Source organism: Lynx canadensis, chromosome B3, assembly GCF_007474595.2.
Source record: "Lynx canadensis isolate LIC74 chromosome B3, mLynCan4.pri.v2, whole genome shotgun sequence".
In the NCBI taxonomy this organism is placed as follows: Eukaryota; Metazoa; Chordata; class Mammalia; order Carnivora; family Felidae; genus Lynx; species Lynx canadensis.
The window spans coordinates 120207679-120231349 of NC_044308.2; the positions used below are offsets into that span (position 1 = coordinate 120207679).

At 51.8% G+C, this 23671-nt stretch overlaps 1 protein-coding gene across 1 annotated transcript in view; it reads left to right on the forward strand.

Moving 5' to 3' along the window:
- JDP2 (Jun dimerization protein 2) overlaps positions 1-23203 on the forward strand; it is a 36976-nt gene extending 13773 nt beyond the window's left edge. The window contains exons 3-4 of the mRNA XM_030319604.1: positions 15697-15801; positions 22048-23203. Of these exons, the coding sequence (XP_030175464.1) occupies positions 15697-15801; positions 22048-22233 (291 nt within the window). The 3' untranslated portion in view covers positions 22234-23203. The remainder of the gene's footprint in view (positions 1-15696; positions 15802-22047) is intronic.
- The last annotated feature ends 468 nt before the right edge of the window (positions 23204-23671 follow it).

Sequence of the window (23671 nt, forward strand, 5' to 3'; positions counted from 1 at the left end):
CCCAGGTGCCCCCAGACTGTATGTTTGATACATGCTTGTTGGTTTAAACACTAATCAGCTATGCCAACTTTGCAAGTCACTTAAACTTTCTGTCCCTTGATTTCTGCATCTCCTAATTCTTATCTCTGAGCGTCGTCCATTTGTTTTTCTATTTCTGAACTCAAGCAACTTCAGGCAGAAAAGAAAAAAATACAATGAACATCAAACCAACTATTCCACAAACTTGGTTAATCATCAAAACCGCATGGAAAACTTTTTATAAATACAGATTTCTAGACCCCACCCCCGGGGCCCATGCACTCAGAAACTATGAGGGCGGAGTCCAGGGAATCTGTGTATTTTGTAGGCTCAGAGATTCCTGGGCTGCATTTGGGAACCTGATTTTCACTGTTTAATACCTCTCCTCAAGCTCTGCCAATCCTTTTCAGGGAGCATTCCGAGGGCTTCACCTGGAGGAATCAGTGTGCATATCCCGTCACGGACTGCCTTTCCAGCACAGATTCCATGCTGACTGGGTCTGTGTCCTTGTCATCTTCAGAGCAGGAGAGGCTTAGGCATTTGTGACTTTCACACTGGTCATTTTCCAGCTTCTCTGGGGGCCCTAAAGAACATTTAGGGTTTTTCACCTTTGATGAACTGTGTTAAAAATTTTTTTTTTTTACATTTATTTATTGTTGAGAGACAGAGTGAGACAAAGTGAGAGCAGGGGAGGGGCAGAGAGAGAGAGACACACAGGATCGAAGCAGTCTCCAGGCTCTGAGCTGTCAGCACCTCGCCCGACGCGGGGCTCGAACCCACAGACCTTGAGATCATGACCTGAGCTGAAGTCGGACGCTCAACCGACTGAGCCACCCAGGAGCCCCTTCCTTTGATGAACTGTGAATTGGAGTCCGTGGACTGTAGGGTGGTCGTGGAAGATGTGCTCATTCTCAGCCACGGGTGGTCGCCCCAGAGTTTGTTCACCAAAACGTTCGTCCATGTTTAGCCTGAGCATACAAAGTTGCCCCAAATCATCTGATGTGCTGGGTAAATGTTGGCGTAAGCATGCTTGTGTTTTTAGTGATTTAAAACATAAAGGCAGCCCACTGACATTTTTTAGCAAGCTTTGCATAATTGGTTTTTAATTTGTGACTCTTTGAAATAGCATTGGCCTTCTTCCCCCTGACTCAGACACTTTTTCTGTCTCATACTTGTTTGGCAGAGAGATCCAATCTGTCCCTTCTTGGAACAGAATCTCCCAGCTCATCTTTGAAAGACTGAGTTTCCACTTTAGTTCCGTCACTTTCTTAGCGCATTTTCAAAAGCTGTTAGCTTTTTTAAATTTCCTTTAATAGTTTAATTTGAGGGAGAGTGAGTGATCCCTAAAGGCAGCTCTAGGTGTATTTAACCTTGGCCCCCGTGTTACTGAGTCTTACTTGATGTGGTACCCCCAAGCCTTCACAAGCCTTGTGACACTCTTATTTAACATCATAGGCTGGTCACATCCACTGTCGTTCGAGGACAGGGCCCCTTAGAGACATGGTGGTGGGGACATGGCTGGATCTGTGTGTTCTTGGAAATCAGACGCCTCTACAAAGTTCAGGGAGTCCTGTGCTGCCTTCTTAGATTCTCTGTCTTAAGGTGGGGATAATATTCGTACCTCTTAGGGCTGATGGGATGGTTAAATGAACTAATGCAGGTAAAAGGTCTTGCATAATGCCTGGCACTCAATGAGATACACAACAAATGTGAGACATGAATGTGGTTCACTTTTCCAACGTGACAGTTATTGAAGTTAGTTTTTACAGTTGATTCCAACACCGTTCCTTGGGCTTTCATTCCCTTGAGGGTATTTTGCCCGTGGAGGCGGTGAGTGGCCTGAATGTCTAGAGACCCCAGGTGTCAGGGGTGCAGGGCATCAACCTAGCTTCCTAACCAGAGGGGGTATGTCTGGGGCCTGGGAAGAGCTCTGGACTGGGGTTCAAGCTTCTGGGTTCAAAATCTGGGTTCTTCTTCGCTCACTCCCACCATGACCTTGGACAAGTAAGTCAGCTATCTTTCTGAGCGTCAGTTTCCTCATCTATCAAAGGAGGAAACTGACACTCATCGCGTTGCATCATGAAGATTAAGTGAGGCACTGTGTAAAAAGATGACCTTGACTCCAGCATGATATGATGGTAAATTGCCTTTTCTAGGGGCTGAGTTTGTGTGTTGTGAATCACACTGCAAATTCTGACAGCATTGGCCTTTCCAGTGTGTTGTGCCTTTGATCCGGGTTTCAGGGAAGCCAGCAGACCTGTTTCTGGTTGTGCGTGCAGCCAAATTTTTAGTTACCATTGCCCTTCAACCCTCTGTTTTCCCCTAAGCTGCTTTGTGTGACCCCTTATCTTGTTTCCTGTGGTGTTAAGGTCATTGCTAGATTCCTGTGAACCATCAGTTTTTTAGCAGCCATACAAAGTGGCCTCTTCTGTCAATGCTGGCCATCTCCCTTTGGTGTCCCCAGGTCCCCGGCATGGACTCAGAGTTGGGAAACCGGGTCATCTCACTGGTGAGCTCCGCTGGCTGAGCCACTCTGGCACGAGCCAAGCCTCTCTCCTTTCTGTGCCCCAAGGCAGAAGACAACTTGACCTGATGTTGGAGCTCTGAGACCTGGGGCTTACAGGCAGATTCTGGCCAGCTGTAGAGGTGCTGGGAGTCAAGTGGCGGGCCTCGTCTGGGTTTAGCGACCCCTTGAGGCTGGGGCCCGTTGTGCTTTGCTCCATGACTGTGGCTGCGGGGTTCCCCTTTGCTAAGCACAGTGCCTGTGCATGTTCTGGGTGGGAAGCTCCTGCAGAGTTTACTTCCATGGCCTCCTTCCTGTCCCTCCCCCAGCCAATAAAATACTTGGGCTCTTTGGAAGCATGTGGCAAAGCAGGAGTGCTGCATTGGAACACTTTGGCTCTGAAGAGTTTACTAGACATTTAAGCTTCTGTTTCCTCCCTTGTGAAAATGAGGGAGACAGACCCCCTATCTCACACCATATACAAAAATGAACTCAAAATGGATCCAAAACTTGATATAAGAGCTAATATTATAAAACTCTTAGAAGAAAGCAGCTGATAATCTTCATGAGCAATGATTTCTTAGATAGGACACTAAAACCACAAGCCACAAAATAAAAAGTAGATAAATTTGACATCATCAAAATTAAAAACTTCTGTGCTTCAAAGGACACAAAGTCAAAATACAGCCCACAGAATGACAGCAAATTTTTGCACATTATAGATCTGATAAGGGACTCATAGACTATATAAAGAACTATTACAAGTCAATAATAAAAATGGGCAATGCACATTTCTCCAGAGAAGATCTATGAATGGCTAAAAAGCATATGGAAAGATGCTCAACATCAGTAGCCATCAAAGAAACGCAAATCAAAACCACTGAGATACCCACTAGGATGACTGTTATAGAAAAGAAAAATAATAAGTATTGGTGACAATGTGGAGAAGTTGTAATCCTCATACACTCCTGGTGGAAATCTAAAATGGTGCAACCAGTTTAGAAAACAGTCCTCCAAAGGCTAATTCCACTCCCAGACATATACCCAATAGAAAGGAGCACATGTCCATGCAAAAACTTGGACATGAATGCTCACAGCAGTATTATTCATAATATCTCAAAAGTGGAAACAACCCAAATGTCTATCGATTGATGAATGGGTAAATGAAATATGATATATGTATACAGTGGAATATTATTTGGCCATAAAAAGGAATGAAATGCTGGTACTTGGCTACAACATGGATGAACCTTGAAAACATGTTTCATGAAAGAAGCCATTTACAAAGGAGGACATACTGCAGGATTCCATTGATATGAAATGTCTAGAAAAGGCAAATTCGTAGAGACAGGAAGGAGAACCACTTCCCTGGTGACTGGGGCTAGGGCAGATGGGAGAGGTGGAGGGGTCCACTAAGGGGTGTGGGCTTTCTTTTGGAGGTAGTGAAAATGCTCTGAAATTTATTGTGGTGATAGTCGCACAACTTTGCGAATATACTAAAAGCCACTGAGTTGTGTACTTTAAGAGGGCGCAAGTGTGAATTTTATCTCAATAAAGCTGTTTTTAAAACGGGGAAGAAGAATATCTACATCACATAAGTGTGGAGAGGATTCAAAGGCATAATCATGTAAATCACCCGGCATGTATCAGGGCTCCAGAATCAGTAGCTATAGTGATTAAAACCCCCTTTTAAGCCAGCGGTAATGAAAAAGTCAGGATCTGGTTAGGGACATTTTCTCCTCTTTCCTTTTTATTGCTAGTGGCCATCCAGAAGCAATGAGAGCAATCTGGCAGGATTTTGTATGGAACTCAGGAGGAAATATGGAGTAATCCTGGCTACTCATTAGAGTCCTCTGGAGAGTGTTTAAAAAAATATTGATGTGGAGCCCAGAGATTCTGATTCAGCTGGTCTGGGTGGGGCCAGCAGGTGTTTCTAGCTTTCAGCCATTGGTTGAAACCTTTGGTACCGTCTAAACTGGCCCAGGTCTTTGAAGGACTGAGGACATCTGGGTTCAGGATAGAAGACTCATGCGAGCAATGCACTTTATAGTTTGCAAACTGTGTTTGTAGACATTATCTCTTGATCTGTTTAATAACCATACAGGTAGGTGTTATGAATGCTACTAGTTGTGAGACAACTGAGGCTCAGAGAGGCTAAGTCATGTTTCAAGTATAATTTTATTCTGTGTTTTTTTTTTTTTAAAGCAAGATCCACACACATGCTCCTACCTATTAGTTATCAAATCTAACACCTTGGGGAGCACTTCCAGGGTGATGCCTATGGCCAGGTCAATCTATTTTGGGTAGACTTCAGAACAAAGCCTTTTCTGCTACTTTTCTTTAACTGATAGACATCCTGAGAGTGCAGGGCAAGCTGATAAAATGTTATAGACATATGTACATATTCACACACACACACACACACACACACACACACACACACACACCATTTGTAACTACTGTGTATGAGGAAAACACGAGATGGGAATAATTTGGATCCTGAGGCTGTCAGAAACTGTTCTCTATAACCTCTGAGTTAAAGGTTTAAACCAAGCACAGCACGCCTATGGCTCTAATAAGGCTGTGATACCATGGGAACCCCTTAATAACGTACCACCTTTATCTGTTTAGTATATTGTGGTATCATTTGAACAATAGACTCCTGCTGCTGAAACCGATCTGAAATCCACTGGTTTACTTTGGTGTATACCAAAGCGGGGTCTGCAGAGCAGTGGCAGCAGCATCTGGGAGCACCTTAGAAGTGCAAGGTCTTGGGTGTCACCCTGAGACTACTGAAGCGGATGCTCTAGAGGGCGGAGTCCAGAAATCTGGGATGTAACAAGCCCTCCAGGCTATTCCGATGCTCTCGGCAAGTCTGGATGATCTGCAAAATCCCTTCCAGCCCTGACTGGCAATGATTCTCTCTGAGAATACCTATGAGGGGTCTAAAACCACGTTTTTTCCCAAACCTATCTCAAACTTTCTGGACGGAGCTGCATGCCATCAGCTATTAAGTAATGTGTGTGGTACTTGACTCTGTGTAAGGCAAGGTTGCAATCTGAGTCAGCAAACATTTCCAAACCAGTTATTTCCAGGTATTGAGATCCTCCCGGCTGCCAGCATTCACACCCTAAGGGACTTCCCAATTAATTAAGCTGCGGAGCTTGTCAATAGGCCGGTTCCTTTATAGTTTTTTGAAGGGAGAATCAGATAAGCTATTCATCACCGTAGCTGGCTGGAGTTCTCAGCCGCCCTGGTCTGAGAACTTGGGTGGGGGGGAGCTCTCCACCTCCACCCCACCCCCACCCACACCTCCACCTGCCTGGGAGTTGCAAAGCCTTCCCTTCCCCATCTCTCAAATTTTATTGCTTCCATTTCATTACATAAATCACTCATGGTGAAACCCTTCCGTCCTCCAGGCCAGGTATCCCTGGCTGTGAATTCATCTGGCCGTGTCACCTGGGTGGGATTTTTATTAGTGGGAGTTCAGTACCCACGAAATAGAGGTCGCCGTTCTGCTCAGCGATTTGTCTGTTATCTGTGCCTTATGCCTGAAAGAAATTGGCTGAAATCTGTGTTTTAGCTGCACACCCGGCATACAGATTAAACTGAACTGCACTGGTGGAGAATAATTAAGCCAAAGACCTTGTTTTTCACCTTCATGATGAAAGACAAATGACTTTCAAGGCTTTAATAGGATGATGGCACTTGAAATGTTCTTCTACTTTGGCCAACTCGGGACTTTTAGAACAGCCCTGTTCATGAATATTCTTTGCAACAACTGCATTTTCATTTAGTTGTAGATAGTCATTTTGCAGGATCTCTTGTCTTTTGGTGTTTTGTTTTGTTTTGATTTTTTTTTTCTTTTGCCCCGGTGTAATCAAGGCATATTACACTGCTATTGTTAAAGAATTATTAACTCTTTTTGAGAAAATTGATTTCCCTTCCCAGATATCTTCTGCTTCTTACCAGTCTTTTAGAGGTGGGGAGAGCCTTGTGGGGGCCACTATTCCTCTCCCTTTCTCATCTTTTGAATCAAATGTCAATTGGGCAAGAAAATTGACTGATTGCCTAGTGGGAAACTAAACCTCACCAAACCATAAATATGAAACAGGCCTGAAATAGACATATTTCAACAAAAGCCATCATTCTCCAAATAGCTCTTCTCCAGCAAAAGGATTTCCCGGCAATCATCAGCCCTTTTCTCTTCAACGTTAGACTTTCCGTCCTGGCCAAGGTGCTTTTTCCTACGTCTCCTGGCCTCGCTTTCGCAGTAACAGTGTTCACTCCTTCCTTAGCAGGACCATACAGAAATGGGTGTCACCCTGCCCAGCCGGCTTTTTCAGGCTTTGTTCCAAACACAATGCTGTCTTTTCTTAGCAGTGGAAACGGCTGTTCTCCACTGCTTTCTGAGAGAATGGCCCTTCCCTATTCTGCTCATATAAACCAGCCCTATGCCTCAGCAGCCTATTGTTTTATGGGTTCTCTTAACGCAGGAAAAGGTTCTTACTGAGGACAGGGGGGCTGGGAGGGCCAAGGTCACAGGAATGCTTTGTCTTGCTGAGATGTGTGGAGACAGAGAAGTTGGTTCAGATAGATTCCCGCCCTCCCCACCCCCCTCCACCCGCCCTCCCCACCGCCCCCCACCCACCCCGGGAGGTTCTGATGCCCGACAATGGCAACTGCATCAAGCTTTCAGTTCATAAAGAACACGTCCCCTGCTTCTAGAAGGTGTTCCAGGAAGCAGTGGTATTCGGATTGGTCCTGCCACCATCTGACCAGGGACCAAGGCCGACTTACTCCTCTTCTCTGAACTTGAGCTTCCTGGCCTGTGGATGCCGCAAGGTGCTGGGATCTCTACGTCTTCTCAGTTCCGGAACCTCAGGATGGGGCTTGGCTTACCGCCCTACCACTCCCCACCATTTCCTGTAGATGCTGAGTGCACTGAGCAACTGCCCACCCACCTGTGCCCCCAGTCACCAGAGCTGAGTGAATCATCTTGGCAGGTGAAGCCATTGCCTCTGGCAGCTGTTGTTCAGAGCCTTCACCCAGTGGTTGGCTGGGCTGGTGTGATGCTTTGAGTGAGCACGGCTCCCACTACGTGGGTTTGTTCATAGGGGAATGTGTTTGATCATACCCTGGCCTTGGGGGGCATCTCGAGTGAAGTCAAAAGAGCACCAGGCTGGGAGTCAGGAGTCTTGCCCAGGTCACCAGCTCTGTGGATCAGGCCTCCCTCTAGCACACATTTATTGAGCACTCCGGGTGGCTCAGTTGGTTAAGTGTCTGACTTCAGCTCAGGTCATGATCTCACGGTTCGTGAGTTTGAGCCCGCATCAGGCTCTGGGCTGACAGCATGGAACCTGAAGCCTGCTTTGGATTCTGTCTCCCTCTCTCTCTGCCCTTATGATCTCTCTCTCTCTCTCTCTCTCTCTCTCTCTCTCTCTCAAAAATAAATAAACATTAAAAACAATTAAAAAAATCAACAAGACACAGATTTCTGCTCTCATGGAACTCCCAGTTTAGTGGAGGGGGCATAAACTGAGGACAGAATACAGCAATACAGCACAGTGGGGGCCAAGATAAGCTCAGAGTTCTATGGGAGCCCAGAGCAAAGGGACACCTCCCCAGCCTGGAAGCGATGAGAACCACGGAGGCCTTCCTGTAGGTGGTGATGCTTGAGCTGAATGCAGAGGGGGAGAGCAAGCCAAGGAAACAGCAGGGGCAAAGGCATGTGGCCAAGTAAGTGTGGGATATGAGAGGCTCAGGGTTGCAGGAACATGGAGTGTAGGGTTGGATGGACGGGAGCAAAGACCACAACACATGGGGCCAAGTCACAGGCACCCTCGCTTGACACATGAAGGAGCTTGACCTCTCTCCTGAGGGTAATGAGGAGTAAGTAACTGGATCAGGTTTGTGTTTTAGAAAGATCCCTTCGATGGCTGAGATAGAGGATGGTCATGTAGGGTCAGGAGGTAGAAAGAAGCCTGGAATGGGGATGGCGAGTGGGGAGCAGATATGAGGAGGATTTAGGATGTAGAATTGGATGGCCTGAAGAGTCAAAATAAGAGATAAAGAGAAGGACAGGTTGGGGGAGGGCTGCGTGTCTAAGTCCAGTGAACGGGTGGTGCCAGCCTGGGGTGGAGAATAGACAGGAAGTAGCCAGTTGAGGATAAAGACTTTGAAGGGCTGAGGGACATCCAGACTGAACATCCAGCTGGCAGCTGGATGTTTTGTCCTGATCATAAAGAACTGTTTGGCTTTCATATATAAATGGTAGTTGAAACCACATAGGTAGATGAAAATGATAAACCAGAGGCAGTACCCATGGAGCAAGAAAAGCAGCAGGTCAAGGATAGGACCCCAGGAGACATTGGCCTGAAAGGGACAGGAAGAGGGTCCTGGGCAAGAGACAGAAAAGGAGAGGTCAGAGAAGTAGGAGGGGGACAGACGAGGTTAGTGCTGTTCATCCAGAGCATAGAAAATTCCAGAAAGAGGAAGTCAGGTGGAGCCCAAAGGCCCAGGGAGGCTGACTCAGCAGTGACCCAGGCCCTGCCCTCAAGTGTGAGCCTTGGAGCAATCCACTTCCTTCCCAGGACTCAGTTTCCTCATGTGTAAAATCCAGGAGTTGGCCTAGGGGATTCTCCTTTCTGGCTCTAAGAGTCTGTGAAGTGACTATTTCTGAAACTCCTTAAAAGGGAAAAGATGTCGTCACCTTGTTTCCTCAACTGTAAAATGAAGCCCCTAATACCCACCTTGCAAGGGCGTTTGAAGGTTAGTGAGAAGTAGGAGCTATTGTGTTTATCAAAGATGAGCCACAAGACGGGAGAGATGAATTGATTGGCCCACGGTCACAGAATAGGGCATCTAGGTGACTAGAACTAGGTGTCTGATGACCAACCCCGCCAGGGTCTGTCACTTGCTGGGGTCATAAATCAGCCGCCCATGGGCTGGTGCAGCCCACAGATGTGTGGCCCACGAAGTGTCCTTTCCAAGATGGAATTTGTTGCCAACATTAAAAATTGGGAGATTTTACTTAAAACCCCGTATGTTCAGCTAGGCTTGAAAACTTGGAAGATTTGGCAATGCTGAGTCTGTGCTGCTCAAGTGAGGCCGGCTGGAGGGTCCCTTCTGCAGGCCACAGCCCCATCCAGCCCCCTTCCCTTGCTAACGTTACTTGCTTGGCCCTGGGAAGTGACTTGAGTTTGCAACTCGAGCCTTAGACTGACCATTTGGCTTGAATTTTGTCTTACAGCTCTGCCCGCTGCTCACTGAAACTGCCCCAGTATTTCACAGCTGAGGTCCAGGCCATGGTTGTTTAGAGAGGGGGGGCTTGCCGGAGAAGACAGGGCTAGAGGGGGAACGGCTGCCAACAGCTCAGCCCTAGGGAGATGCTGATGGGGACGCCTGGCCCCTGCAGGGTGCATGGGCGCAGGAGGGGTGTTGGACAGAGGCCCCTGGGGTTTCCTCCTTCTTCCCCTTGGGGTTGTAGGCCTGGCCCGGCTGGCTTGTGGACGTCTCGCCCCTGGACTGCCCTACTTTGCTGATGCGTGGCTGGACAGGGGAGTGGTGTGGAACCGCAGCCCCGGGGCTCAGCGCAGCCGTGTTTATGTGGGGGAATGTCTGGTATGTTTGGTATTTGGGTGTTTACTTCCCAGGGTGCTCATGGGTCCCTGGTGTTGAAATGTGGCTCCACCGTGCAGTGTGGCTCCTGGGGGGGGGCGGGGGGGACCCTAGTGGGCCTGGCCAGGGCTAGATTTTGAGGCTGCCTGGCTGCTGTTGCTCCGGGCCTGCTCATTGACAACTCGTGTGCCTTGAGGCACCCCCAGCCTGCCCTCTGGCCCAGGTCTCCTGTGCCAGATTCTGCCCTTGGGGGAGGCTGGGCGTGCCCCAAGCTTGCTTTCTGCCTCACCTGGGAAGGCGGGCCCAGGATCTGGCACTTACAGCACGCTTCCTATGTCCCAGGCTCAAGATTGGCACTTAGTCCTGTTACAGCCTTGTGCGGCAGGGCTCGGTCGGTGCCTTCCCCACGCAGGTGGGGAACAGAGGCTCAGAGAGGCCAAGTGACTTGCCCAGGAGCACACAGTCGGTGCTCCTCTCAGACCACATAGGCCTCTTAGACCCCTAAGTGCGTGCTGATGACCCTGATGCCACGTGTCTCAGCTGAGCCTGGTTCTCTGCGTCCCTGCTGCGGTCCTTAGTGCAAGATAAAGCCTTTCAGACCTTCTCTGCTCTGGTGAGTGCTGGGGGTTTGTTCTGGGTCCCCTCCCCCAACTTCTGCTTGTCACCAGCTTTATTGCTCTTGCCTTTATATTGCTTTGTCCATGTAAGAGTGTCCGTAGTTTCAGTGCCTCGGGTTAACAAGTATCATTAGTCTTTCTCATCTTATCTCTTTGTGGGTCCCACAAGATATCTTGTTGGAAATGCTTGTGAAATATCAGAATTCAAAATCAAATCTGGGAGGAGGTTGCCACCATGTGAAAGCCACGTGGCCTGCAGGAGAGGTGTGGAGGAGGCCCCTCCCGTAAACCAGTCAGCTTTTTTTTTAAGCGTTTATTTATTTTTGAGAGAGAGAGAGAGAGAGAGAGAGAGAGAGAGAGAGAGTACATACACATGATCAGGGGAGGGGCAGAGAGAGAGGGAGAGAGAGAATCCCAAGCAGGCTCCGCACTGTCAGTGCAGAGCCCGATGCGGGGCTGGATCCCACAAACCGTGAGATCGTGACCTGAGCCAAAACCAAGAGTCGGATGCTTAACCGACAGAGCCACCCAGGCGCCCCCTCCCCCGCCCCCGTAAACCAGTCAGCTTTAATGTTACACATTCAGTGTTACTTGGGCAATAAATTGTTTTTATTTTAAAAGACCCGAATAGGGAAAAACAACACGGTCATTGTCGTCAGAGTCAGAAGCTTCTGTTGCTACTTACAATCCCATCACCAGGCCAGAGCTGAAAGGACAGGGGGCGTATTACCATATGTGTGTGGGGCACACATAGGCCAGCAGCCCTTCAAAGAGCAGGAAGCTCTTGGGCCCTGGGGCCAAAAGGCCTGGATTTCAAGCTGCCACTGACCTTCTGCGCAGCCTTGATATCTTTAGTTTGGTCATGTGTAAAAGTGGGGAGGGTAATAGGACTGTCCTCGGCTCACTGAAGCCATTTAACCTGCTGAGACCCCTAGTCCAGAGAACTGGATACGTACCAAGACCAACCACCTCTGTTTGCTCAAGCTCTTTGTGAGACATGGGCATCTTTCAGTTGCAAGAGGCAGAAACCTTCTCAAACTCCCTCCAGGCCAGAGGAGGAATTTTTCAGGATAGACTCAGGGGTATGCATCACGAACTCAAGGCGCAGGAATCCTAGGCCCCTCCAGTGGTGGAATCAGGAGGATTGAGACAGTTTCTTCCTCGGTGTGTGCTTTCAACGTTCACTTGGCCTGTCTTAACCACTGACCTCTGTTCATGCCTCTGTGTGTTTCTCTTTCTAATGGCGCCGCCTCTATGTCTCTCTCCACCCATCTTTGTCTCTCTCTGCTCTCTCTTTCCTCTCTGTCTCCGCCTTCACCTTCTCAGCCTGGAGCGTCCTCTGTTTTTCAGGGCCTGGACCAGGGTGAGGTGAGCCAGACGCCCAGCGCACAGCATTTAAGGAGGCAGTCGGTCTTGGGTGCCGACCCTGCCCCTGCGTGAGCTCTGGAGTGAGTGTCTCCTTAGGTGCGTGTCCTGGGCACCTCACTGGCGGCACCCTGGCCCAGGCCCTGCTTGTCTCTCTGTCTGCCATTCCTTCTTTTTGTCTCTCTGACTCCCCTCCGTAGCTGAGGGTTTGTTTCCTTCCTGCCACACCGTCTTTGGTTTCTTCTGCCCATCTGCAAGCATCGCAGCCTGATTGCTCTGCTTCTCTGGACACGTGGCTGAAGCCGCCGGTCCCTCAGTCCAGCGGTCCAAGTTCAGTGAACACAGCCCCTCTTGGTCAGCCGTTCGCACCTGCTCCAGTCAGCTGTGGCCGGGGGCTCACAAGCAGGGCCTTGGGAACAGGCCATCTGAGGAGGGACTGCTCGACCGGAGGCCCCCCTTGGCCGTGAGTCCCCTAGCCTATCCCTCCAATGTGAAGTGTGGCACAGAGCTCCCCCTCACTCCTCACCCCGGTGCACGGCCAGCTTTGCCCCAGGGCTTCCTGGGAACTGGGGGAAAACAGAGCCAGAGCTATGTTTGAGAGCAGGCCTTCATCTCATGGGTCTTTAAATGTGTTGGGCGTCAAGCAGCCTCCTCCTCAAACATTCTTGTTCTTCCAACTGCGTCTGCAGCAACAAATCATCATGCCCCATTTTGGGGTTCCGGTTTTAGACGTCCCCGCTGTGTGTGGCGACAACACTCTGCCGTCTCACCCCCTCATGGCCAAATGTTTTAGAGACTCAGGAACGTCAAGGAGCGGGGGCAGCAGCCTTGGGACTGTGGTGAGAGAAGGAACTGGAGGAGGCTAGTGGTGGTGGTGGGGGGGGGACCGGGGGGGGTCCCAGGCAGGGGACACAGAGCGCCCAGGCCTGGGCCACAGCTGGCCCGTGGGGATGAGAGGGCTGAGGGGCACTGCCCAGCCCCCCTCTTCTTTCTGGCGGGACTCCAGCAGCTGGTTTCCAGAACTCCTCAGGCGGCTCTTACGTGGCGGCGGGAGGATTTGGGGAACATGTAGCACAGTGTCAGTGGGGAAGGTGTGGTAATGGGGCTTTGGGGCCATTTCTTGCCTTATTGGGAGATGTCAGCTGAGGTGGAGCGTGGGGGCAGGAGAGGCCTGGGGACGGGCGTGGAAGCCGCTGGTGGCTGTGGAACTTTAGTGGGTGTTTAGGCTTCAGTGCACAGCCTGGAGTGTGTCCGTGCCTGTTCGAGATTCGTGCGGACCTGCCACAGCCACCGGGGGGCCTGCCCCCGGCCGCGACTCTGTCTTTGGTCATTGTGCTTCTGGGGAAGACAGGATGCAACCCCCACGCTTTGCTGGGCTCCTGCAGACAGACAGAAGAGACCATCCCTGGCAGCAAAGGCCCCTTATTGGCACTGGGGAAAAGCTTATGCAGAGGCAAACCTAGGCAATAGCTTGCTTTTATAATCACAGAATCTAAGCCTGTGCCACCTTTCCCTGGAATCGTTTATTTCACTCATTCATGTGGCTGACATTTGCTGAGCCCCTATTAAGTGCTATCCAGGTGTTGGCGATGCTCGGGTCCCCCGTCCTTCAGCAGGGAACACAGATACCTGCATACACAGAGAACTATGATGGGATACGATAGAGACCCTGAAAGCAGGGGACTCAAAGTCCTGTAGCAGCACAGGAAAAGCAGCCGATTCTGTCTGGGGAGTCAAAAGTGCCTTCCTGGAGGAGGTGACATTTGCTCTCGAAGGTTGAATAAGAGTCTCCCAAGGAGGAGAGGAAGGTTATCTCAGGAGGGCCCAGCTGGCTCGGAGAAGGGGGAGATATGTGGGGAGAAGGCGATGGCTGGAGGGGACGGATAAGGCTGGACAGGGGGGCTGGAGAGCCCCCAGCGCGGCCATCGGCCTGGCCCAGTTGAGCCTCTTCGCATCCGCAGCCGGATGGCGCAGCTTCCGTTTGCCCGCGGCTTTGTGCAGGGCTGGGGCGGGGAGCTGGGTCTCGGAAGACAGAGGTGGCGTCTCCCAGGAAACGGCTGCTCTGCCAGAAGCCGGGGTTGCTCCGGGCCCCGTGAGCCCGGCAGTGCCCAGGTTGCACACATCACCTTGGCAGTTTGTGGGCAAACCCTCCTGGCCGAGGGGAGATTGCACTGCCGGCCACTTCCTCCAGTTCCTTCCCTCTGCCTGTCGTCACGGTTACCTCGGCCCTGGTGGGGGTGAGGTTGAGGTTGGGTGGAATCAATTTTGTCCAGGTTTCTATTTTCCCAGATACGGGTCAGCCAGAGGTGCTGTCACTTCTGGTTCTATTTCAAGGGAGGCCAAGGGGCCGGGAGGTGCTTGGGTGTGGCCGTGTTGACAAGCTGCCTCTCCAGCCAGCCTCCCAGGAGGGGTGGGGCGGGTCAGGGAGAAACTCAGAGGTGGTGGAGAGGGAGAAGGTTGTGTTACCAGGACCTGTGCCGATGGCCGTGGGTGCTGGTCTCCGGCCAGGCCCTCGGTCCTAAGCTCCTAGAGCATGCTGGGAGTGCACAGAGAGGGTGTTTATTTTCCTGGCCTGGAGCCCTCTCAGCTGAGACCTTGTTCCAGGCCTCAGGCTGCCAGATTCACCCCCACTGGCTCAAGAAGTGAGAGAGTTGGCAAGGCCAGGGCAATCCAGTGACTTCTCTAGTGGCCTCTGACTCCAGGCTGTCCCCCGCCCCAGCTGGTCCTGTGTGTCCTCCGGATTCTCCTGGTAGCTAACAGACAGCAAGAGGCACCACCGCAAAGTGATCCTGCTGGGGTCAGGGCTGGTGGGCAGTGAGTTTCTCCCTTCCCACTTAATGGGCCCTATTTTATGCGTGGTGAATTTTCTAATGTATCCTGGGGGAGAAGCAAGCAAACCCGGAGACTCGGGAGGCCCCTCTGCTTGTGTCCATGCAGGGCACTTGGGGGAGCCCTGGCACCCTGGGATACAGGGGGGGTATCGTGGGGGACAACCTGCAGAAGCAGCGAAAAGGACCAAACCCGGGTGAGGAGAGATAGGGGGGCGGGGGGGGGGGGCTGTTTACTAGCACCAGGAGGTAGATCAGAGCGTCTGGAAGGACCAAGAGGCAGGGCGAAGGTACCCCGGGGAGGCGGAAGTGTGTGGGGGTAGAATGTGAAATCTATGTCCATGCCCAAGGCATTTTTTAAAGGAGTGCCTGGGAACCACTGGCCTGGAAAATAGTGCCCAGAAGGCTTGGGCTGGGCAAGAGAACAGGGCCGTCACCACCCGCTGGGTGTCACCTCCGTGTGAATAGACTTGCCGGGCTTGGTGCCTCCTGAACTCTGGCAGAACCCAGGCGGCCCGGCCCTCCTGGGACACCGACCCCTCCCAGGTTTGCCCACCTGCTCTAAGAGGATCCGTGGGCTAGGCTGGGAAGCGTTTCCGACCCACCAGCAGGGAAGCCAGTGGGCTGGCAGACAGGGATGGCTCCCTCACTGCGGGGGACATTGTCCATCTGCTGTCTGTGTCAGGAGGGAAGCGGTGCTCCAGGCCCGCCTGGATGTCTAATCCGCGGCTCTGTGCCCTCACAGCTAGATGAAGAAGAGGAGCGAAGGAAAAGGCGCCGGGAGAAGAACAAAGTGGCGGCAGCCCGATGCCGGAACAAGAAGAAGGAGCGGACGGAGTTCCTGCAGCGGGTGAGCAGGGCAGCTGGCCAGGGCGGGGCACCTGTCTCGTCCTTCGGAGCGGGCTTGTGCACTCGTGGGCCAGGAGACGTGTGTCGTCACCAAAGCCCGCGGAATCAGTGTGTGCCTGCTGGCTGTCTGCCCAAGCAGCCGCAACCCCCTGTTCTGGCCTGCCTTCCATCCAGTGCCCTTTCCCTGAACCAAGATAACCAAGGGCAGCGGGGAGCAGGTCCGGCCCACCCAGATCCCTGACTGCCAGAGAAGGTGGGAGGAGCCGGCTCCCCTCTACCAGGTCAGACGCTGGTGCTTATTGGCCCAGATGGCCCAGGACTGCGAAGTGGTCCCCGCTTCAAAGGCCTGGTGGCTGCCAAAGTTGTCTAGGGTGGATGCTAACGACGTAGGTGACGGCGCCATGCCCCGCGTGTGAGCGGTGGACAGAGGCTCTTCCAGCCCTGCATCCCATCTGGCTGGCCTCAGCCCCACTGAACACGACCCCCGAGCTGCTGCCTCCAGGGACCAGAGGTCAGCTCTGCACCCAAAGGCCAGCAGAGCCTACCCCCCACCCCCACCCCCGCCCTCAGAGCACGTCCCCGACCTTCCATTTGGAAGGTGCCAAGCAGGGTGTTTGTTCTTTCTCCCCTGAGTCTCATCTCTTAGGCCTTTGCTGCTTCTCAAAAATGGTTGCTGGCAGTGAAGGGACATGATCAGAAAGCTAATCAGTCCAGGCTGGTAGTCTCCAGCCTCCGCGTTCCGGATCACTTGTTCATTACTAAATAATAACTGTAACCATATATAACAATAATAATACCGGGGGGCCTCATTCTGTTCTATAGCATGCGATAGTTAACGGCGTTGCTAACATTTGTAAAGTTGGGCAGGGTGTGGAGTGCTGTATGTTATCTCTGTGTCGGCACAGTAACTGTATGAGGTAGGTACCCTCATTATTTTCTTTCTACAGATGGGGAAACTAAGGCATGGTGAGGTTAAGTTACTTGCCCAGGTCCCTCAGCAACTAAGTGGTGGAGCTGAGATTCCAGCCCGAGGCTAACTTCAAAGCATTTGTTCTTAACACTGCGCTGTGCTAGCTCCGGTTCATTTGTTCATTCAGTCATTCATTTGTTCATTCTTTCACTCACTCGTTGATTCGTTGACAAGCATTTTCATGCAGGTACTAAATGCCCAGCACTGTGCTAGGAGCACTGGGGGACACACAGGAAGGAGCAGACACAGTCTCTCTGGTGGGAGCTGAAGACTAGCTAACTCGGCCCTGGTTTTCTCTGATGCTGGGGTATATACGGGTCTCTTCTCATGCTTGCAGCAAGCAGAGAGAAAATCTGGGGTCATAGGTGTAGACAGCGTGGGGCTGTGTGTCCACCTGGGGGCTCTGATCATCTAAGGCAGGGGGATGGCCATTCCAGGTGGGAGTCAGACTCCTAGAGCTGAGAGCCTCCTCGGAAGAGATGGTAGACCGACGCTGGGCTGTAAGTTTTCAAGAAGTTTCTAAGACACGGGTCTCACACGGGCATTTAAGATGGATGGCGTGTCCCACACCTCATTTCCAGCCCAGAGTGCCTGCAGAGCTGGGTGAGGCATGGCAAGGAACAGACAAGTTCCCTGCCTCCAAGGGATTGTCAGCCAGTTAGCAGGCAAGATATATGCCCAGCGAAAACACACCGTGGCAGTGAAAGTGCCAAATGAATGGTGCTAGCTGCTCGTCACATTCCAGAAGCATTTGCTGAGCACCAACTGTATGCAGGATTGCCACATGCCTCATTTAATCTTATAACATTTCAGGGAGATAAACATCGGCTAGCCCCATTTTATTTATTTATTTATGTATTTATTTTTTTAAACATTTCTTTATTATTGAGAGACAGAGAGAGACAGAGCATGAGCATGGGAAGGGCAGAGAGAGAGGGAAACCCACAATCCAAAGCAGGCTCCAGGCCCCGAGCTGTCAGCACAGAGCCCGACTCGGGGCTCGAATTCACGAACCGTGAGATCATGACCTAAGCCGAAGTCGGATGCTTAACCGACTGAGCCCCCCGGGTGCCCCGTCTACCCCCATTTTAGAGACTGACCTATAGCTCAGAGGAGGTCAAGTTATTTGTCCAAGGTCACACTGCCAACAAGTAGTAGAGCTGGGATTTATTCATTCCTTTGACCATCCATCCGTCCGTCCATCCATCTGTCCCTCCATCCCATAAGTGTTTAGTGAGTACCTGCTGCACAGCAGGCAGGAGGACAGCAGATAGAAAATGGGGAATGGTAATGCACCCTGTGCCTTATGTTGGGCAAGCCTGGTGTGAGAGCACACTGAGAGGCCCTATCCTAGTCTAGGCTGAGGGAAGACTGCTCATTGAGACAGAGGAGTAGGAGCTAACCAGATGGACAGGGTGGAGGGGTTAGCAGGAACAGGGCAAGCAAAGGCCAGAGGCAAGAGGTGCTTAAGGATGTGATTAAGGAATTGAAAAGAATGTCAGTGTGGCTGGAGTTTAGAGTACACGGGGGAGAATGGACAGGCAGGCAGACCCAGGTCCTAGCCATGTAAGCCGATCCTGATTGGGGCAGCGGGAAGACCAGTTACATGGCTGTCATGCTGTCCCTGGTGGCCTCGGGGTCTAGGAGGGGGGTTTAGGCAGTTCAGTCTGGACTCAAGCCCAGTCTCCCTCTCCGCCCGTGCTCCTCTCTTCCCCTCTGGCCTTGGTAACAGAGGTTTAGGACATGGATGCAGATGGCCGTGTTGATAGCCAGTGCCCACAGACGTGAAGGGCTCCCTTATAATTTATTTTTGAACAGGTGAAATATTTATAAGGCTCAGAGGTACGAAAGGATATGTGTGTGCGCACACACACGTATATATGATGTAAAAAGTCACTCTCCCATCCTTGACCCCTGGACATCTAGATGCACCCTGGGAGACTCTTAGAGCATCTCCGAGTTCACCTGCCTGGACCAGCCGAGTTCCTGAAGCAGCCAGGGCTACCTCAGCAGCTCCTCTGTCTGCAGTCAGGAGCAGCGTCCCTATGCTTCTCCCTTCTGTAACGCCGACCTCTGTACCTGCCGCACCTGCCGTGCCTAACGCAGGTTCATTCTCTGGGCTTTGGTAGCAGGAAGCCCATCTCACACTCCCATGGCACTCTGCACTCTTCATGGCCATTCCCTCCTGGATGGTCACAAGGAGATGGTGACCCTGGAGGGGAGGCGAAGCAGCCCCCACTCCCCTGACGAGGATTCTGAGACTCAGAGGGATGAACGTTTGCTCAAGATTCTGCAGCAGCTGAGGCAGGACTAGAACCCAGGGCTTCCTCTACCGCCCAGCACGCTGTTCAGGTTGCCCAGGCTCAGGGACATGGGGAATCTGGTTCACAGTGACATAGCTAAAGTGGCAGAGGTAGGATTTTAGTTCAGACAGGCCTTTTGGGCTCAGAAGAGGCCATCAGCCTTCTTCCCAATACTTACAAAAAACATTGGGAAATAGAACTCTATTTTAAGTGTATTAGGGTAACTTTTTTTTTTTTAATTGTTGAGAGAGAGAGAGAGAGCGCAAGTGAGCACAGCAGGGGGAGGGGCAGAGAGAGAAGGAGACACAGAATCTGAAGCAGGCCTCAGGCTCCCAGCTGTCAGCAGAGCCTGACGCGGGGCTCGAACTCACAAACCACACGATCATGACTTGAGCCGAAGTCGGACACTTAACCGACTGAGCCACCCAGGCGCCCCTAGGGTAACTTTTTTAAAGATAAAATCAGAGAATCTTTTTTTTTTTTATGTTTTTATTTTATTTTTGAAAGAGAGAGACAGAGTGTGAGTGGGGGACCCATAGAGAGAGAGGGAGACAGAACCTGAAGTAGGCTCCAGGCTTTGAGCTGTCAGCGCAGAGCCTGACATGGGGCTTGAACTCACAGACTGCGAGATCATGACCTGAGCCAAAGGGATGCCCAACCGACTGAGCCCCCCAGGCACCCCTAAAATCAGAGAATCTTAATGCTTAAAGTCCTCTAGGCCAATCATATTCTCTGGGAGGAGACTGAGGCCCTGAGAAAGGAATTGACTTGGCCAAGGTCACACAGCCAGGATGAAATACCAGGACACCCAGCCCCTCACCCTGTATTTTTTCTCCTGCCTTTGGTGAGCCTAGTGGAAGAGACAGAATGTTCACTCGCTTGCAATCTATTGTGAAACAACAAATGGTTTCATTTTCTCTAGGGCAAGAAATATCTACCAGAAGGCAAAACTATAAACAAAAATGCAAGCAGTTATTTACTTCATAATTAACATGTGAAGATCCTAGCCCACATTTCTCAATTAATTAGCAAAGCAGATCAGGTAACTGTTGTTATAAAACCACAGGCAACTTCTATAATCATGGTTCATCTGAAGTCAACTTCTACTTACACGATAAATAAACACGTAGCACCATCCAATAAAACAGAAGGAAATAAAACTAGAAAGCAGTCACTTACCTTCTGACAGCCAGCTGGTCCGAGTGCAGGATATTCCATGATATACTTCAACATTTTAATAACTTTTTAAAATGTCTATCATTTTGAGGGGGGGGGGGGCGGCGGCACGAGCAGGAGAGGGGCAGAGAGAGAGGGAGAGAAAGAATCCCAGGCAGGCTCCGCCCTGTCAGAGCAGAGCCCAACTCGGGGCTTGAACTCCTGACCTGTGAGACCGTGACCTGAGCTGAAATCGAGTCAGGTGCTTAACTGACTGAGCCACCCATTCCTATGATGAATGAGTGTGAATCCACACACCTCCTTGGGTCCAAACCACCATAGCTGCTTTTTAATGTTTTCCCCCAGAGCGCTTTTTTCCTTTTTTGGGGGCCGTTCTCCTTCAGTGTCTGGTCCCGAGGACTGCCCATCTTAGCAGTTCTGAGCTCCCCAGGTGCTCGTGCTGTTACCCCCGAGACAGACCAAGTGGCAGTTCAGTTGGGCCAGCCGCTATGAGGAGGACGGCGGCCTGGGGTGCCTCCCCGCAGGAGGCTGCCCAGCCTGGCCCCGCCGGCGGAGGGGCAAACCCACAGACCCAAGCCAGTGTCACCCAGCTCCTTTGTCACATGCGCGATTGCAACCGCAGCTTGTTCTTGGCCTGGTACGGGTTGTCCAACCGCGGCCCTGTTGACATTTTGTCTAGAGAGTTCTTGTTGCGGGGCCGCCCTGGGCATTGCAAGAGGTTTAGAAGCATACCTAGCCTCTACCCACTGGACACCGTAGCACCCCACCCTCCCCAGGGGGGGGGACAACCAAAATTGTCTCCGAACGTTGTCAAATGTCTCCTGGCAGGCGAAATCGCTCTGAGTCGAGAGCCACTGGGTCCGAAACTTTGCTGGCCCTTGAGTAAATTCCAGCTCTCGACCGGGTTGTAAGTTCTCAGACACAGTCCGGCGAAGCCTTCCTGTCTTACTGCTTTGACCCCTAAGCCCTGAATTGGTCTGCTCGTCGCCTATCCATCCACACTCTGAACCCACAACCCCGCCCCCCCCCCCCGCCCTCCCCAAGAGGGAATCACCAGCATTCGTTCCTTCTTTTCCCTGGAGTCTCTCCAACTGAGCTGGAAGTTCATTGGGAATCTCACTTGAGGTCTATTGGAAACTTTCTTTTGGATCCAAAAGGGTGACAGTTGATCGCCTCCCAGTGGGCAAAGCTTCTAGATAACAGGGGATAACGAAGAGGCTGTTTCAATGATTATGGATTGATAGGAAGTACTCGTTTGGGGAGGAATGACATGAGCACACTGGGCTTAGTGATCCCGCAGGCCAGCATAGCCCCAATGTACATCACACATCAAAGCACTTTGCCGCTGCACTGCCAGCCGCGGGCCCCCTCCCACCCCCTGTGGACCCTGCGTGCACCTGCTCTAGTTCCACTGGGTCCCTATTCCTCTCCCACCCTTTGTTTCCTGGGCAAGAGCCCGGAGGCAGGAGAGTGTTGGCATATTTGAGCGACTACAAGGGAGTCGCCGTGGCTGGAGTGGATTGAGTGAGAGGAGGGAGGTGGGACATGAGCCAGGCTGGCCCCAGAATATAACCTGGGTCCTTCCCGCTTTGACACAGGCCAGTGTCACAGCGGTGACGGCTACTGCTGCAGAAAGTCAGGGACCCTGGGGGCTCGATAGCAGGTCCTGTGCCTCTTCCAGTGGGAAGCTGGCAGGCAGAAAACAGGCAAATGCCAGCTGGGAGTGCCTTGTACCTCCCCAGAGGCAGTGCCGGTCCCCAGTGAAAGCTTACAGCCCTGTCCCTGTTTTTGTGCACAGGAATCTGAGCGGCTGGAACTCATGAATGCGGAGCTGAAGACCCAGATCGAGGAGCTGAAGCAGGAGCGACAGCAGCTCATTCTGATGCTGAACCGGCATCGCCCCACCTGCATCGTCCGGACGGACAGCGTCAAGACCCCCGAATCAGAAGGGAACCCGCTGTTGGAGCAGCTAGAGAAGAAGTGACCATGGGCTGGGAGAAGGAAGAGGAGGAAGAGGAGGAGGAGGAGGAGGAGGATTTGGGAAGAGGGGGGAGGACGAGGGGTCCCAGAGGGCCCTTCCTTGCTGCATGACAAACTTTACAATGAGGCTCAGCACAGCCAGCGCTGGCCGGGCTTTTTTGTGAAACTCACATCAGCCACACAAGGGGAAGAACGGGCTGACGAAACCTAGAAGGACCAAGTGCTGAGACCAAAGTAGACCCACGGTGGGGCTGTCCTGCCTGGGGCCCAGCTGGAAGGAGGCAGGACAGAGGCCCCCGGCCAGAGAGACACCCAACCAAATGGCCTCTCCACCAGGGCACCCACCGAGGGACCTCGGAGCAGCCAGGAAAAGCCATGAGTTGCAAACAAACATGCGGCTGGGGATGGAACTGAGTGGGACCACAGCCTGCCTGCCCCCAGCCCTGCCCCCCCTGACCCTGATGCCAGGCTGGAGCGGGTGCCACGTGGGGCCCAGCCGTACCTGCCCCCGTGGGTCCAGCGCGGCCTTGCCCGGGAGCGGCAGCCGGGGCGCGCCCTCAACGGCCCCGCTGGAGTCTGCTGTGGGCACGAGGCGCGGGCGCCCTTCCAAAGCACATACTCACTGAATGTTTACAGACTGGCTGTCCTGGCAGGGCTTTTCAACTGCACATGTTTTTTTATACTTTCTTTTTTTTTTTTTTTTTTTAATATTTTTTACAAAAAAAAAAAGATTTTATACAAGCAATATATATATGGATTTCTATAATCACTCGATGTGATATAGTATAAATATGCTATGGTTTGTTTGTTACGAACAGATATCCAGCAGTTATGGCCGTCGTGTGTAACTCCTAAGTACTGTAGTAGTCTCTGGGTGTCGGGGTGGCAGGGGCGGGCATGGGGTGCGTTTCCATCCTGGTAAATCCTTCACAGTACTCAGTCCTGTATCGCTCAGTAAACGTTACTGTTACTTACTCAGCCGCCTCTTGTGGTGTCTGCCCAGGGAAGGGGGTGCGAGGCCCGCTCGGCGGGCCTCCCGCTGTGCGGTGTCCGAGGATGTTTCGCGCATCGGCTGGCGGCTCTTGGTTTTCACGACAGCCCTCCCAGGTGAGTGTTTATATGCCCATTTTACAGATGAGGAAGTTCAGGCTCGGAGGGGTTCAAGAAGTCCGCGGTACTCCCTTCGTTCACTCACTCACTCCCCAAGTGGATTGAGTGCCCGTCCTGCGTGCGCCAGGCTCTCTACAAGGTGCCGAGTGGTCACCAGGCATAAAACAAATCTAGGTAGGCCCTGTGCTCGTGGAGCTAACAGTCATGTGCTAAATCCTTGCAGCCCCCATTCGTTGACCTCCTATGTGACAAGCACATATAGTTTCATTCACTCTTGACAGCGTGAAGTAGGTGTCTTTGCCCCCATTGTATAAACGACTTAACCGAGGCAC